The sequence below is a fragment of the Pipistrellus hanaki genome, assembly GCF_964339955.1.
Source record: "Pipistrellus hanaki genome assembly, chromosome: 17".
NCBI classification, from domain to species: Eukaryota; Metazoa; Chordata; class Mammalia; order Chiroptera; family Vespertilionidae; genus Pipistrellus; species Pipistrellus hanaki.
In genome coordinates, this window is record NC_140519.1 from 19236774 (window position 1) to 19253082 (window position 16309).

General features: G+C 44.7%; 1 protein-coding gene across 10 annotated transcripts in view; it reads left to right on the forward strand.

The window, feature by feature from the left end:
• The window catches only part of PDE7A (phosphodiesterase 7A), a 100317-nt gene that overhangs the window by 71202 nt on the left and 12806 nt on the right, over positions 1–16309 (forward strand). For 8 of the 10 annotated variants that reach the window (XR_014793160.1, XR_014793161.1, XR_014793162.1 and 5 more), the window contains 8 exons: positions 553–648; positions 3098–3198; positions 6379–6510; positions 6706–6797; positions 9301–9445; positions 9953–10049; positions 10670–10750; positions 14229–15348. Coding sequence is in view for 2 of the 10 variants with exons in the window: in XM_084864391.1 (XP_084720517.1) it covers positions 553–648; positions 3098–3198; positions 6379–6510; positions 6706–6797; positions 9301–9445; positions 9953–10049; positions 10670–10750; positions 14229–14407 (923 nt within the window). In the remaining 8 variants the exon portion in view is untranslated. Of the gene's footprint in view, positions 1–552; positions 649–3097; positions 3199–6378; positions 6511–6705; positions 6798–9300; positions 9446–9952; positions 10050–10669; positions 10751–14228; positions 15992–16309 lie in introns of those variants that run through there. The other 2 variants (XM_084864391.1, XM_084864390.1) reach the window with 1 other exon arrangement.

The following is a 16309-nucleotide window of genomic DNA, read 5'->3' on the forward strand; positions in this document are numbered from 1 at the left end:
GAACATAGGCATTTTGAAAAGTGAAAGGAACATTTCACTAGAAAAACATAAGATTGCTAGCTGTCGTATTGTCTGTGAATGTTTAGCTATAGATTTCTGTCTGGTTTGTTAGAATAAACAGCCTCCCCATAACCAGGTGCAGCCAAGGCCGCTTGCTCTGAGTCATCCCTGTTCAGCTACAGCAGGTGGTTGAGGGGCCGAATGGGAAGTGGTTAAGTGCAGCCATGTGTACGTGCTTTGGGAAGTTGACTTAATCTTACCGTGAGACAACTTTCAAAGTGTCTGTTGATTCTAATTATTTTGGTGTATTTTTTAATCAGTCTGTTAAAAGTTTATTCCCAGTTTACCTGGTTGTGCAAAATGAAACAACAAAAAAGTTTTTTTCTTAGAATGGAAAAAAAAGATGTGATATTTGAAGTTCATAACTGGTCTAAGCATTTGTAAATTTTAGACAAAAAGGAATTAGTGCTTTATGTTGAATATTCAAAACCTATTGCAATTATGTTAGCTACTAATATCTCCTTTCTCCCTTTTTTGTTTTTGTTTTTTTAGGAAATAGTCTAGTAAGTTTAACCTGTCATTTATTTAGTCTTCATGGATTAATTGAGTACTTCCATTTAGATATGGTGAAACTTCGTAGATTTTTAGGTAAGTGATTCTAATTCATTTCCAGTAGTAAGATGTATACAAGAACTTTTAAAAATTTGGTATTAAGAACTATTGCTCTAAAACAAACCGCTCCAAGTTTAGTGGCTTAAAACAACATGCATTACTGAGCTCCCGCATCTGTGGGCTGTGCATGCTGTTTCCAGTCCTACTGCTCTCTGAGCTCCTGCAGCTGGCAGCCCAGGAGCTGGGGCTGACCAGCAGCTCTGCGTGGTCTCCTATTACGTTAAAAGAACGCAGAGGACTTTGGCACCATATAGGTTCACATTAAGAACAAAAAAGAAAGTAATCTTTCTTTTAAAACTAGAGGCCCGGTGCATGAAATTTGTGCACTGGGGTGGGGAGAGTCCCTCAGCCTGGTCTGCACCCTCTCACAGTCCAGGACCCTTTTGGGGATGTCCGACTGCCATTTTAGACCTGCTCCCCATGGAGGTGAGAGAGGCTCCTGCCACCGCCACCACTGCTGCACTTGCCAACCATGAGCCCAGCTCCTGGCTGAACGGTGCTCCCCCTGTGGGAGCACACTGACCACCAGGGGGCAGCTCCTGTGTCGAGCATCTGCCCCCTGGTGGTCAGTGCACATCAGAGTGACTGGTCGTTCTGCCATTCAGTCAATTTGCATCTTAGGGTTTTGTTACTATATAGGATTGGATAAGCTGAGTTTGTTCAAAGAGTGGTGTCCAGTTTCCAAGAGAGAGCTGGCGACCCAGACCCCTGGAGCCCTGCGTTCTGCACCGACGGCCGGGTCAGGGCAGGTGGAAATGGACTGCATCCGGGGGTGGGAGCTGCAGAGCCTCGGGGCCCAGGAGCCCAGGGTCGGGACCTGGGAAGAACTGGAACTACTTTGCACTCAGGGCTACCCCGGCCACGGTTTCCTGACGAAGATGCCACCTTTCTAAGAGTTTGAAGGATAAAACTCAGGACTCTTATTTTGACAGTAAACTTGAAGGATTATTTGGAATATGTTTAAATGTACAGGGTGGTGTTTACCTAAGACCGCTCTGCTAAGGGGAAAGTTGAAGCTTTTCACCGAATAAAGAAACATGTTAGGAACAAATTGGTAGCATAGCATGATGATTCTTTTTTTAAAGGAAGAAGACAATGTTTTCTTTCCTCTTAAGTTCCAAACTAAGATAAATTTATTAGCTAGCATTTTGGAGAAACTTTTTAAAAATACATTTTTATTGATCTCAGAGAGAGGAAAGGAGAGGGAGAGAGAGAAACATAAATGATGAGAGAGAATCATTGATCAGCTGCCTCCGGCATGCCCTCTACTGGGGATTGAGCTGGAAACATGGGCGTGTGACCTTGACTGGAATCGAACCCGGAACCCTTCAGTCTGCAGGCTGATGCTCTATCCACTGAGCAATACCAGCCAGGGCTTGAGAAACTTTCAGTGCACATTTTTATAAATTGTATGCCTGTGATACTGTACTAGTATATTATATAAATTATAAAACACATATAAAAATAGATGTTACAAGAGTATTTAAAAGGCTATTTTAAACAATGGGATCAAAGTAAATACAGAATTCCGAGTCTTTTTCCTGCTCATGGGTGGATTGCAGAGACCTTGAGGTTTTAGCATGTCTTGCTGTTGGCCCCCACCCCATCACCACCCCCGTGCAGATTCGCTGGTGCCATGGATAGCTCCCGCTAATCCTGGTCCACCTTTCCCTTATAGCATAACAGACACAGGGAGAAAGGAGGGGTTAGCAGCAGGTCCCTCCCTACAAACTGGAAAACAAATTCCAGATCCCAAACCCACCGTGTGATGACGCCCCCAGGATCACTTTCTAGACCCCAGTATTCACACTGTTTCAGTGTCATAAAGATTTGTGTTCCCTGATGAATTTCTAGTACCACTTAGAACAGTATCTGGCACAATAAATATTTGTTGAATGGCACTGTTTTTACTAAACTGATTCTTTTGGTCTGTCCTTCACATTTTAAAAGAAAGTATCTTATAATTTTGACATGAATACTTTCTCATTTAAGTATCAAACAAGCCTGGACAGTGTGGCTCAGTGGTTGAGCATTAGCCCATGAACTAAGAGGTCACCAGTTTGATTCCAGGTCAGGACACATGACCAGGTTGCAGGCTCGATTCCCAGGAGGCAGTGTGTAGGAGGCAGCCAATTGATGGATGATTATCTCTCATCATTGATGTTTTTATCTCTCCCTTTCCCTTTCTCTCAAAATCAATGAAAACATATATTTTTTTTAAAGTTTCAAACCAGTTATGAGTCAAAATAGTATTGATTCTTTAGGTCTCCATGTGAGTGTGGGTGATTATCATCTCTCTGAACCTGAGCGGTTAACTGATAGCCACCTGGAAAGTGTCAGTGGGGACCTGTGATTATCGCAGTTTACATGTCCACGCCTCCCGTTTACAGCTAAATGGGGGTGGGGGCTTTTTCCTTTGTTGCAGTTATGATTCAAGAAGATTACCACAGCCAGAACCCATACCACAACGCCGTCCACGCTGCCGATGTCACTCAGGCCATGCACTGTTACCTGCGAGAGCCCAAGGTGAGATGCTGACACTGACAGCAGGTGAAAACCCTAAGACTGTTTCTTATTTCAAATACTTTTCCCTAAGTTAGTGATTTGGCTCAGAATCAGAAGTTTCCTTCAAAAGAATGAGATCTGGCGGGATCGAGTTTCCCAAAAGCGGCTGTATTTGTAAGCGCAGCTCCTGGAGAACGTGGGGGGCTGCTGAGAAAGCAGTGGAGGGGCCCAGTGCGGGCCAGATCCCCACCCCGGGCTGTCCGGACATCCGCATTGACATCTGCTGTGTCCCTGAGGGCAGGGCCGCCAGTCCGGCTCCGGGAGGGAGAGGGAGCTGGCTGCTGTGTGACCATCAACCAGACAAGAGGGACACCTCCCTCACAGCTGCTGCAGTGCTCCTCAAGGGGGCAGGCACAGTCCTGGGGAGGGACAGGGCGGGGTGGTGGGTCACTTAGATTTAGAACGAATGGGCCCTGGTGTCCAGTGGTGTGGGAAGCAGCAGGGAGGGGAGCGATGAAGGCTGCCGGGGCGGCGGGTGGAAGCTGGAGGCCTTGTGAGAAGGAATGCGGAGAAGGAGCGTGCCTGGGGGGCGGGGCGGGGCGGGCAGAGATGGTGACTTCCGGTTTGAATCTGGAGACAAATGTGTTTGTGCGATATCCAGATGGGTGTCTGAGAGACAGGTGAGTAAGAGTCCGTCATATAGGAGAGAAACCAAACTCAGAGCTACTTTCCCTCACAGAACTTTTAATCTACCTGAGATTGGTTGATGTCATGAGTAATCATACATGATTTTTTTTGTTTAATTCTGGATTATTGGACTCTCCCAGGATAGTACATATCTATTCTGCCATTTCCCCTCTGTTATCATAAGAATATAATATTTGGCCAGGACCGGTTTGGCTCAGTGGATAGAGCGTCGGCCTGCGGACTAAAAGGTCCTGGGTTCGATTCCGGTCAAGGGCATGTACCTTGGTTGCGGGCACATCCCCAGTAGGGGGTGTGCAAGAGGCAGCTGATCGATGATTCTCTCTCATCGATGTTTCTAACTCTCTATCCCTCTCTCTTCCTCTCTGTGAAAAATCAATAAAATATATTTTAAAAAAATATATATATAATATTTGCATGTTGCTTAATTGTTTGTTGATAAGATAGCCACGGCCGTGCCCGCACGCCCTGGGTTGGGAGGGGAGGCTGGTCTGGGTGCAGGGTGCTCAGAGTGTGCCTCCGTTCCTCCTGATTAGTGAGCCCTGCTTTAAGTTTGTGTTTTTTAAATGCTGTCACAAATCCTGAAGAGGAAATAATTTTCTTCAACAACTCCTCCCCATTCTTTGAACTTCTCCCCATACCAATTATAAGCAGTTCAAAAATAAATAATAAATGTTTTTGGCCTTCAAACAGCTTAGAGTTTTCTAGGGGATTCAAACTCTTAAATGTTGAGTTTTAGTTCTTTTTCAGACTGAGATGAACTCGACACAAGGGATGGAAAAAAATTCATTCTGGCATAGAAAGAAAATACTAAAATTGGAATCAAAACTTATCTCAATTAGAGTTTTTCCATTTTCATCTTCATCATGTGTAATATGTGTTAGTTCAGTGTCATAATCTATAAGTAAGTGCACCAGTATTGGTGGTGTACGATCACATTGTTTTACTGTCAGGGCACATGGCCATACAAGTTTAGAGAGCATTGCCCTAAAGTAAAAGTGTGTCCTGCTGAGAGTCACCGTGGCCGGGCACGTGAAGTGCTGTACGAACACAAACCAGCCGCTGCCGGGAGGGGCTGCAGGCAGACAAGAGGGGAGGGGCGTGCTGAGGGGAGGGGTCCTGAGATGAGGAGCAGTGGCCCAGTGCTGAGAAGGGATTCGTGAAAAGCAGCGGTACATGGAGCACGGTGGTGGTTTTTATCACTGAAATCTTCAGGCAGGTAACAGACTTTTCTGTGATTCTCTTATTGTACCAAGTAAGATCAACAGTGACGATTGGGAGCAGCAGTGTAATTGTTCGCTTACAAGATCGCCTTTTCTGAGGTTCGCACGTGGCGTTCGCTGTTCCGAGTGTGCCGTCCGCTGGGAGAGCCTGTGTTCAGACAGGACTGGGACTCTGCTCTCTGATGACCCAGTAGCCTCCTTAGTCAGCGCGGCCTCAGAAGTAACCTCGCTTTTTAGGTTCTTAATTGAGATCCAGTAAACAATTGCTGGTCAGCCTCACACAGGGCACCGCTTTGCCAGGGCTGACCAGCAGACCTGAGCGATGGATGAATGATTACTCTGACACACATTTCTGTGAAAGAGAGGGCTAAGGCACTGCTTGGCTATCGCCGCCAAGTAGCCCTGTTCACCTGCCTCCTCTGGCTTTTATTGGCATAACAGTTGGAACTAAAATTAGCCTTAGATACAACCAGCAAGGTAAGCATCCTTGAGAAAGAATATGCTTCTACAAGGTTGGGTCTAAAAGATCAAACAGAGATTCTAGCAAAACACCCCAGGAGGTTGAACTTGTTTGGAAAAGTCAGGGTCCCCTCAGAGGCCCTCGACCTTTCGGAGAATCCTCCTCACAGATATTCCAACCAAGTTCCGTGCTTCCCCACAAACAGTCTATAATAATAAAAGCATAATATGCTAATTAGACCAGATGTCCTTCCAGACAACCTTCCAGACGAAGCCAGGCTGTGAGCGAAGCCCAGGTCCCGAGAGCCAGAGGGAAGCCAGGGCCGGCAGCCGGTGGAGGAAGCCTGCTCTTGCACGAATTTGGTGCATGGGGCCTCTAGTTTGTTGATAAAAAATCTGATAAGAGGGTAGATCTCATGTTATGTGTTCTTATAATAAAAAAATGTTTAACCTCATAGGTCTTTTCTGTTTGCTGTAATGGCTGTGGTAATATACAAACCTGTGTTTATTGCTTCAGAACTATTCTCTTTTCGAATAGAATCTTTTTTGAGATGGCTTGTACTTGGCCATTGTGATTAAGCTTGTCTGAAAGGAAGCTGTGAAGGACGAGCTTGGTCAGGTCCCCGGGCAGGGCTGTCCAGTCTGACTTCTCTCAGCGTCGGAGGGGCCAGCCCAGCAGGTGCCAGCCGCCTTAGCGAACAGTCTGAAAACCAGGACAGGAGGACATTGCCATTTGGGTCCAATTTAAACCATTGCAGTGGAACAGAGTTGATTTCAAATATGACTATAATTCATCTTCTTTTGTCAACTTCAGCTTGCCAACTCCGTAACTCCTTGGGATGTCTTGCTGAGCTTAATTGCAGCTGCCACGCATGATCTGGATCATCCAGGCGTTAATCAACCTTTCCTTATTAAAACTAACCATTACTTGGCAACTTTATACAAGGTTAGTGCAGTTTTATCATCAACATTCAATATTCTAGCATTCCTAAAAATGTTCCTTGTTTTCAAGAAGTGAAAGTGGTTAACAAATGTTAGGATTTTACCAGATTAATATTACTTCCAAATAATTCTTTATGTTTAGAAAGAGATTTATTACCATTAAATAACTCAGACATGCTTTTTTTTTTTTCTCCTATAGAATACCTCAGTCCTGGAAAATCACCACTGGAGATCTGCAGTGGGGATATTGAGAGAATCCGGTTTATTCTCTCATATGCCATTAGAGAGCAGGTAGGCTGGATTCAGACAAATTTAATTTGCTGTTAACTGTGAAAATTAACCTGGCAAAACAATTTTATAAGGTTTTAAAATTACATTATTATGTTCAAGTTTTCCATAATTTTCAGGTTTGTGGGGGGAAGGTATTAATTTTTAATGAGTAAATTATTTTATGTTTCTATAAAAATTTTAGTAATTTAAACCTGTTCTACAGTACAGTTAATAGTATTTTTTAGAGAATTATTATGAAAGATCATCCCATGGATTTGAGTACTGTATAAAACTCACTCCAAATGCAAAATGGCTCAATCACAGTTTACTGCTTATTAATATAAATAATATGACATATTTCCATTTTGTGCTAAACCTTGAGTTCTAGAAATAAATAGAAAGTAAACCCTCTGTATAACAAATCGATTTATTAAAAATAAAACTGATGAGAAGTAAAAATCCTGCAGCTATAGGTCACTTCTAGAAAGAACAGAAAATACTAATTTTTTAGAATAGATCATTTAATGTTAAGCAGGCCACGTGAAAGCCTAATGGAGAGCATGGATGTGAATGAGCCCAACATGACGGTGTCATTGTCCATAAGCCACGGTTCACTGTAAGCCTCTCAGAGACGGTGTCTTAGGAAAGCCATGTCAGTGGTTGTGTAAACCAGCTAATTCTAGCAAGAAGGTGAGGCATGAAAATTTAATACCCAACACAATGGGTATTAAAATTTAAGCTACTATCACAGTTCTTTCCTTTTTCCCTTTCATGATTTAAAAACTTGCATGTTTTGTGTAATGACCATAAAAAAAAAAAAAAGCTGGACTTTATTTTTTATTTTTTTAAACTCTATTCATGGATACCATTTGGAGTTATGACAGTACTTCTGGTAAGTAGAATTGTTTCTTGCTGAGTACAGATATAAAAATTGCTCAAGCCATACATGTTTGTATATAGGAAGTATCTTTTCCTTGACTGAGGTAGATTAAAATGTTTCCTTTGTTATACCTTTTTATCATGTTTTGCATTTGATAATGAGCCCCCTGTTAAATTCTCAGATTTAATACAAGTAAAAACTAAAACTAAGGAACTCTACACAATAGCATTCTTTGGATGTTGTTTTTTTCTGTATTTCAATATTGTGAAATTTTTAATCTATTGACAGTTCTGATCATTGTACAAAGATAATGTTTGCTATGGCCCATTGAAACAAAAGTCAGGTTTTTATTTTATTTTAATCCTCACCCAAGGATATGTTTATTTATTTTAGAGAGAGCGGAAGGAAGGAAGGAAGGAAGGGAGGGAGGGAGGGAGGGAGGGAGGGAGGGAGGGAGGGAGAAACGTGGGGGGGAGAGGGAGAGAAGGAGGGAGGGAGAGAGAGAGAGGGAGAGAAGGAGAGAGAGAGGGAGAAAGAAAAGAAAACAAAGAAAGAAAGATCTATGTGAAACATTGATAGGTTGTTCCGGCACATGCCCCAACTGGGGATGGACCCATAACCATTTTGGTTTACAAGATGACACTCTAACCAACTGAGCCACCCAGGAGGCAAAAGGCAGGACATTTTTGTAAAGTTTATTTCTCTTGTTATTAGATTTGAGATAGTTTTTTGGGGGGTTTTTAATATGGTTTTTTGTTGTTGTTTATTTTGTTGTTGTTGTTAATCCTCATGGAAGATATTTTTTTCCATTAATTTTTAGACAGTGGAAGGGGAGGGGAGAGACAGACAGACATCGATGTGAGAAAGGCACATCGATTGTTTGCCTCCCATGGGCGCCCCAACCGGGGCCAGGGATCGAACCTGCAACCCAATGAGCCCTTGATCGGGGAGTCAAACCTGGGATCCTTCAGTTCTTGGGCCAATGCTCTAAACACTGACCCACACCTGCCAGGGCTAAAATACCATATATTTTTTATTTATATTAACGTGTTATCTTTTACCTTCCAGAAAATTTGGGCAGTCATTTAGATGATTGACTCTTGAGTATACATTTACGGCAGTATACAACTATTGAACTATACATATAATTGAATCTAAACTTTCTCAAACATTTTGGTGGGATTTCATCAGGATTTAATCAGGCATTTTAATCAAAATGTCTATCGGAGTCTGTTGTTGAATGGACTCTTTTCCCTCCTTGTGAAACGTCCCTCTGCTTCCCAGATCTCAGGCACTAGAAAAGAAACCCAGAGTTGTTTACCCTCAGCACATCCCAGCAAAGAATTTCCACAGAAAATATACCGATCTTATTGTTTTTCATAGGCACATAATTCCACCGAGGCGGAAAAATAAAAGGCACTCTTTTGAGAATGTTTGCATATTAGTATTTTCTACAAACTCTTGCTTTTAGTTTTGATTATTTATGCACTATTTAAAATTCATTTTTTTGTAATAGGTTAAAAGCTGCGTGGCAATTAGAATATATCAGGCCTCTATAAAGCTTTCTGAATATTAAGAAAAAATTAATAAGTAACTATTTAATTGAAAGTCTCGTATTTTCTTTTTATATTTTTCTAATTTCAGGAAACAAATGGAGACTCAGATAGGTGCTTTGATACTAGCCACAGACATCAGCCGCCAAAACGAGTATCTGTCGTTGTTTAGGTCCCATTTGGATCGAGGCGACTTATGCCTGGAAGATGTCAGGCATAGACACTTGGTTTTACAGGTAAGTGGGGCTCGGGAAGGTTCTGTTTCTAGGTAAGTCATGTGACTGTTAGACTGAAATTGTGTGCAGAGTGGCTGAGTCTTGAGAGAAAGCTGTGGGTTTCCTTCCCGGAGGGAGAGCCACTCCCCCGGAGGGCACCAATGATTTGCATTGTTCGCACTCAGGATTCCTAACAAAAACAGTTTTCAAAGAGCATTTCATGTTAATAGCTCTCACTTATTAAAGCTTAAGAAGAAAATGGACAGGGAGTTGGGTGATGTATTGGTCACTTTCTGGTAATCCAGGCCTTGAGCTGGGCTGTGCAGTAGGTTTGCAGTCTTGCAGCATTTCTGGAGAAATGGTTGGTAGACCTGTTAGTCATGAAAGTAATATAAAAAGTGAATTTCCTGTTGCAGAATTTTCTCCTTTTTTTAAGGTGTTATTTTGCCACTATTAGAGTAGACTTAAACTTACTACATTTGGAATTTTACTTTTTTCTTAACACGATGTAACTGTTTTGCTTGCTAGATGGCTTTGAAATGTGCTGACATTTGTAACCCATGTCGGACCTGGGAGTTAAGCAAGCAGTGGAGCGAAAAAGTAACAGAGGAATTCTTCCATCAAGGCAAGTTACAGTATTGAACGCTAATGAATCTATTCAGCTCATTTTCTTAGCATTATATGAATAAAATAACTCAGACATTTATAGGAGGCCAGCAGTAGATACTTGAAATTTTTAGTGACAATTTACAGTAGATGAACATATATCCAATAATGTACAGACTGAGCGTGTTTTGAAAACTAATTTTCTTCACATCATCGGATGTGTGTGCATGCTTTTATGAATCGGCATCAGTGTGGCTGGAAATTTTGTTGAATGGAAGACTTTGTTTACTTCACCCTCCTGTCCTGTGGTGAGGGCGTGGCCATACGAACACATAAGACGTTTTTGTGCTTTAAACGTGGGAATCAAGAATCTTTCATTTCATGCACCTTTCTTTGGAAATCTAAGATTTAAATAAAAATGCTGGCAGAACTACAGTGTTCGGGTAAAACCCCAGGTAAAAGTCCTCTGATTGGGACGGGCTTTGCTATGTGTGATTAGCGTAAAGGCACCTGGGAGGCTTCCTCTCGGGAGGAAATGTGTTGCCTGTTTTGGGGAGCTGACAGGTAAGATGTAGACTTTGATTACAGACAGTAGGTAAGCTCCACATTAATGGTTCTGTCTCTTTTGTTAATTTCTAGGAGACATAGAGAAGAAGTATCATTTGGGTGTTAGTCCATTTTGTGATCGTCAGACTGAGAATATTGCCAACATCCAGATTGGTAACTATACGTGGATACGGACAATTAGAAAAATGCTACTGATTGGAACTTTGTCAAGAAAAAGAGATACACATTTGAAATACAGAATATTACAGTTATGCTCACTTAAACCATCTAAAATTTTACTCTTACCATATTTTCCGGCGTATTATATAAGACGACCCCCTAATTTTACAGTTAAAACACAGGTTTAGGCCTATATTCGCTGTATAAGACTACCCCCCACTTCCGAGGCAACACCAGTTCTTTTTTTAATAGACTGCCTCTCTAACTCAGCCAATCCGAGCAGGCTTTTTATGTATGCAAATTATACATGTTCTGTACCCGAAGCTACACTGTGTTCTAGTAAAAAGCCTGCTCAGATTGGCCAGAGTCAGAGAGGCGGTCTATAAAAAAAAGAACTGGTGTTGCCTCGGAAGTGGGGGGGTAGTCTTATACAGCGAATATAGGCCTAAACCTATGTTTTAACTGTAAAATTAGGGGGTTGTCTTATACGCCGGAAAATATGGTATTTTGCTCTTATAATTACTCTCATTTGACCACAGGTTGCAAAAAGCATAATTTTTCAGAACATGTAACAGCTCCTTTTTTGTGCGTTCTAAAATGGAAATGCGCTTTTTGTGTAATTGTGGGACGTGACAAGCTGACCACTGAGCTGAGTGTAATGAGAGCAGTTTGCACTGCCGCCGCCTCCTGTCGATCACGGCCGCTCGGTGTAGCGGTTCCTCCGCCTCTGGCACGGGCCTCTGGAAATCTGGCCTCCATTTGCCCCTCAGTCTCCACCCCTCGTCCACCGAGAGCAGCCGAGGACCCTCCGTGGTCCCCACCTCCCGCTGCGCCTTCAGCTCAGGGGCTCCTCTCCCTCGTCCTGCCTCCAGGAGCACCTTCCTCTGCGGTCAGCGTCCCCCGGCCCCAGGCTCGGCCCCTGGCCGCACTGGGGGCGCGGGCACGGAGAGCCCCGCGAGGGGCCGCCCCCGCAGGGAGAGGGCAGGGCCCTCCTGTGATGGGCGCTGGGCAGTGGTGGGGGACAGACAGGCGTGTCCGGGAACTCGGCAAGGGTTCGAGGAATGACTGATTTTGGTCACTGGTATGCAGTAGGGCCTTTGAGAATTAGACTGAACGTAGTGGAATGTGTACACAGATTTTAGAAAGGCAAAGCTTCCGGACAGTCAGAAGATAGCGTGATGCTGTGGCATAGACTGAGAAGGACTCTGTCAGCTCAGGTTCGGAAATGTGGTTCCTGTGATGGCAGAGGGCCGTGGGGAGGACACGGCGCACTGACCTGCCTGCGGAGGGCGGGGGGAGGAGTCGGTGGGAAGGGGCACAGACATGCAGAAAGGGCAGGACCGCGGCTCAGCCGGGACCGCTGAGGTTTCAGAGGGTAAGACGGACGGACGTGGATCTATCTGCTCCGGCTCCCAAGGAGACTGGTCTCCAGATGGGGAAGAGCAGGCGGCTGTCGGCAGAGGAGCTGGGGCCGGTGGATGGTCCTCACTCACTGTAGCGACTTTAAATGGCTTTGCTGACCCAAGGTCTCCGAGCAAATGGGAGAACTTGCAAATGCGGTTTCCGAAAGCTGCAATATTTAAAAAGGAAAAGAAGCCAGATGCCTTAAACTGTTCCTTAGGTCTGGTCAGTGTTGGAAGGTTCTGGGAAGGATTATCAGAGGGGCAGGGATGGGTAAGGAACAAGTGGGAGAATCAAATAAGAGTCACGGGAAGCCCGTGAGCACGAGGTTCTGCGTTTGGTGCGAAAGCCCAGCCGCTCGTGCCCGAGCTCGGCTGCCGGAGAGCCGGGAGCTGGCCGGCCTGGCCCCGTGTGAGGGCGGCGCCCAGAGCCGCCGTTCGGGGCTGCGGGGCATTTCTGTGTGTCTCCTCCTCACCAGGCGCAGCTCCCGAGGGAGCCCCAGTCCCTGCTCCCCTCCGGCCACCCGGACAGCGCCGGCACAGAGCAGGTGCTCAGCTCGTGTGGAGGGAACCGGAGAAATGCAAGAGAGCCTTACTTCTGCTCCTAACTGCCTTTTCAGATCCCATCATTGGTACTCTTAAGAAAATTCAGCCATCAGACCATATCTGACTTTTTAAGTAAAAGTAGTGGGTGCTGCTGGCTTTAATTTGTTGTCTGTGGTCAACATGGTCTTTGCTGCAAAGACAGGGTTTTAGAGAAGAAGAGAATGTAAAAGCCGCTCACATAAGCAGCGATAGGATTTGGATGCACATTTTCCCCGTCCTTAGCAGATGAAAGGTCAGGAAGATAACGTATTTGTTTCTCCTAATGTATATTTCTCATTGATGAGGCATTTTCTGGGAGCTTCCACCCCCCGAGTAAGAGACTCTGAGCATTACATCAGATATAAAGGGCATGGAGTGCTGCTTAAAGATGCAGACAGTCCCGAATCACTCCTTTTCCTCCTCTGATCTGACTACGAATTAAGGAGATCAGTATAGCAGTTATTTATAAAGTAGGACCCTGGTACACTTTTGATGTCCACTTTAATAATTGCTTTAATCTCCTCTGTTCTTTTTAGACTCATAATTTTTGTCAGAAGTTTGGGCTTATGTGAATTCTAAGTTAAATAAAATGGCTTATAGTCCTAGCCGGTTTGGCTCAGTGGATAGAGCATCAGTCTGGGGACTGGAGGGTCCCAGGTTTGATTCCGGTTAAGGGCACATACCTTGGTTTCAGGCTCCTCCCAGGGCCCTGGCCGGGGTGCATGCAGGAGGCAACCAGCCAATGTGTTTCTCTCACAGCGATGTTTCTGTCTTTCCCTCTCCCTTCCACTTTCTCTAAAAAATCAATGAGAAAATATCCTCGGGTGAGGATTAAAAAAATTAAATAAAATGGCTTATTTTAGTCGTGGCTAGGTGTGAAGATTACCATCCCTGAGGGTGTCCAGAGGGGCCACCAGCTCCCCTGCAGGTCGCCTCGTCCCCGCAGTGCTGGGTGGCCCCTCGTGGCCTCCGCCCCTCAGTCAGCATGGCCTGTGTTTGCTTTAACAACAGGACGTGGTTGTGCAGCTGAGAGGAGTCAGAAAGATTGATATGTTTGTCAGTTCACCTCTAAGTTGCTTAAGAAATAGATTCTTCAGAAAAGACTTTTAAATTTATACATACAAAACCTTTTGAAAAATAAGGTTTAGATAACATTGGAATAGGACTTGAGAGTAAACACTGAAGAGATAAAGTTTCTAAAGATAAAGTTTCAGCCCAGCCAGCGTAGTTCAGTGATTGAGCATCGGCCCATGAACCAGGAGGTCACAGTTCGATTCCCAGTCAGGGCACGTGCCCAGGTTGACATGCCCAGGTTGGCGGGCTCCATCCCCATCATGGGGCGTGCAGGAGGCAGCTGATCAGTGGTTCTCTCTCATCATTGATGTTCCTCTCTCTCCCTCCCTTCCTCTCTGAAATCAATAAAAGTATATCTTAAAAAAATAAAGTTTCAGAACATGCGTTGATACCTTTTTCTCTTTTTCCTTAAGGTTTTATGACATACCTAGTGGAGCCTTTATTCACAGAGTGGGCCAGGTTTTCCAACACCAGGCTGTCGCAGACGATGCTCGGACACGTGGGGCTGAACAAAGCCAGCTGGGAGGGGCTGCAGAGAGAACCGCCCAGCAGCGAGGACCCTGAAGCTGCGTTCGAGGAGCTGAACTCATAGTTATTACCTCAGGAAACCGGTTGTCATTACCCAGAACCGAGGACAGGCTGCCTCCTGGAGGTTAGAACGTGACGCGGGGGCTGGAGGTGAGGGAACTGACTCTGGACTGCAAGGTTTCCGGGTGGATGATGCCAGGATCTCCTCTGTCGGTCACTTGAACCCACTTTTTAATTCTGAGACCTGAACACGCAATATGGATATGGCTCTCCTGGGAAACCTGGAATCTGCAAAGCCCAGCAGGCGTGAATCCGAAAGGAGACAAAGAAGCTTTGCGGAGTGCCAGGTGTTTCTCAAAGCATTTACTCTTCGAACATGAAACTTGAACGGAATCTGTCAGCAGAAATCTCTCGGGATTTAACCAGTCTCATGCAGTCTTGTGTGTCTGTACCTCCCACTGAGTTCTCTGAGAAACGGAAATGTGAAGTGCCCAGCTCTGCTGCCTCTGGCCAGGCTTGATGTTTACAAATCCACTCTGAAATTCTGGTTCTACATTTGCCTTGGAGCATAACTGCTAAGGAACCACTAAGAACGTTACAGATCAAACTTTACACTGCAGCTCCTTCCCCCCGGTTCGCCTGCCTTCTCCTCTGGATGCCACCGAAGCCCCCGTGTGCTCCGGTTTTGTCTGTGCACTGAACACCGCACTGTCCTAGCGTGCGCCCAGCCTCCCTCCAGGGCTGGTCGGCGTGCCCTTCCTTTAACGCTTAGTTTTCACTGGGGGCGGGAGGGCAGCGCACCCGTGTCCTAGCTGTATTATGATTCTGCAGTGAAGACATTGCATGTTGTTTTCACTACTGTACACTTGACCTGCACATGCAAGAAAAGGTGGAATGTGTAAAACACCGTAATCAGCTCAGGGTATTGCCAATCTGAAATAAAGTGGGATGGGGAAGTGTGCCCTTCAGAGCAAGGTACTAAAGCCCCTTTCGCTGCAGTGAGAGGTATGTTGTGTGTGGATGGGCGGATGTATGTCTGTGTGCATGTTGTGCATGTGTGACTGTGCATGTGTTCTATTTATCCTTGTGGGAAAGGATCGGATGTGGACGCTCTTATTTATTTTAGAATGTGCCGTGAGGGGCAGCCCCCCCGGGGGGCGGGGGAGGGAGCTGTGGCGGACGCTCCAGTTGCCTTAAACTATGCACAAAGCTAAGTGACCAAACTTCCTGTTGTGATTTGAAAAAAGTGCATTGTTTTCTCGTCTCCCCCCTCTCCCCTTTTTGATGAAACGCGACCCTTTGATGGGCCTTTTGATGTGAACAGACGTTTTCTAGGACAAAAACCTAAGGACTAATTTTAAACTTAAAACATTCCACTTTTGTAATTTGTTTTAAATTGTTTTATGTATAGTAAGCACAACTGTAATCTAGTTTTAAGAAAAACCAGTGCTTTCTTTTAGTTCCATTGTATTTCCCTTGTTACTGTAAAAGACTGTTTATCAATTATGTTTACAGTTTGTTGCAACAGCCATTTTCTTGGGAGAAAGCTTAAGTGTGAAGCCATTTGTAAAAGGCTTTGCCATACTCATTTTAATATGTGCCTGTTGCTGTTAACTTTTGATAAATAAAAAGCTACCTTTTCACATTTTATCTTTGATATTTACCTTATAATCAGTCCTTTGGAAATCATAATGCTAAGTGTCCAGGAAACCACAGACGTAGCTTCTCGGTAGCGTTCACACATCAGACGTGTATTCAGGCAGAGCTGGTGCAGGCACAGTCCTCTGGGTGATCTGCGCCTCACACCGAGCAGGCCGAGGCCCTGGTACCACGTCTGCTCAGAGGCCAGCTTTGGAGCCCAGACCTCCCGACGCCACCCAGCCTTTTGTTCCCACAGTTGGAAATTGCATACGACTCAGCACCTCTTGCAAGTACTACAGTACTGCTTTTATTGGCTTTTATAAAT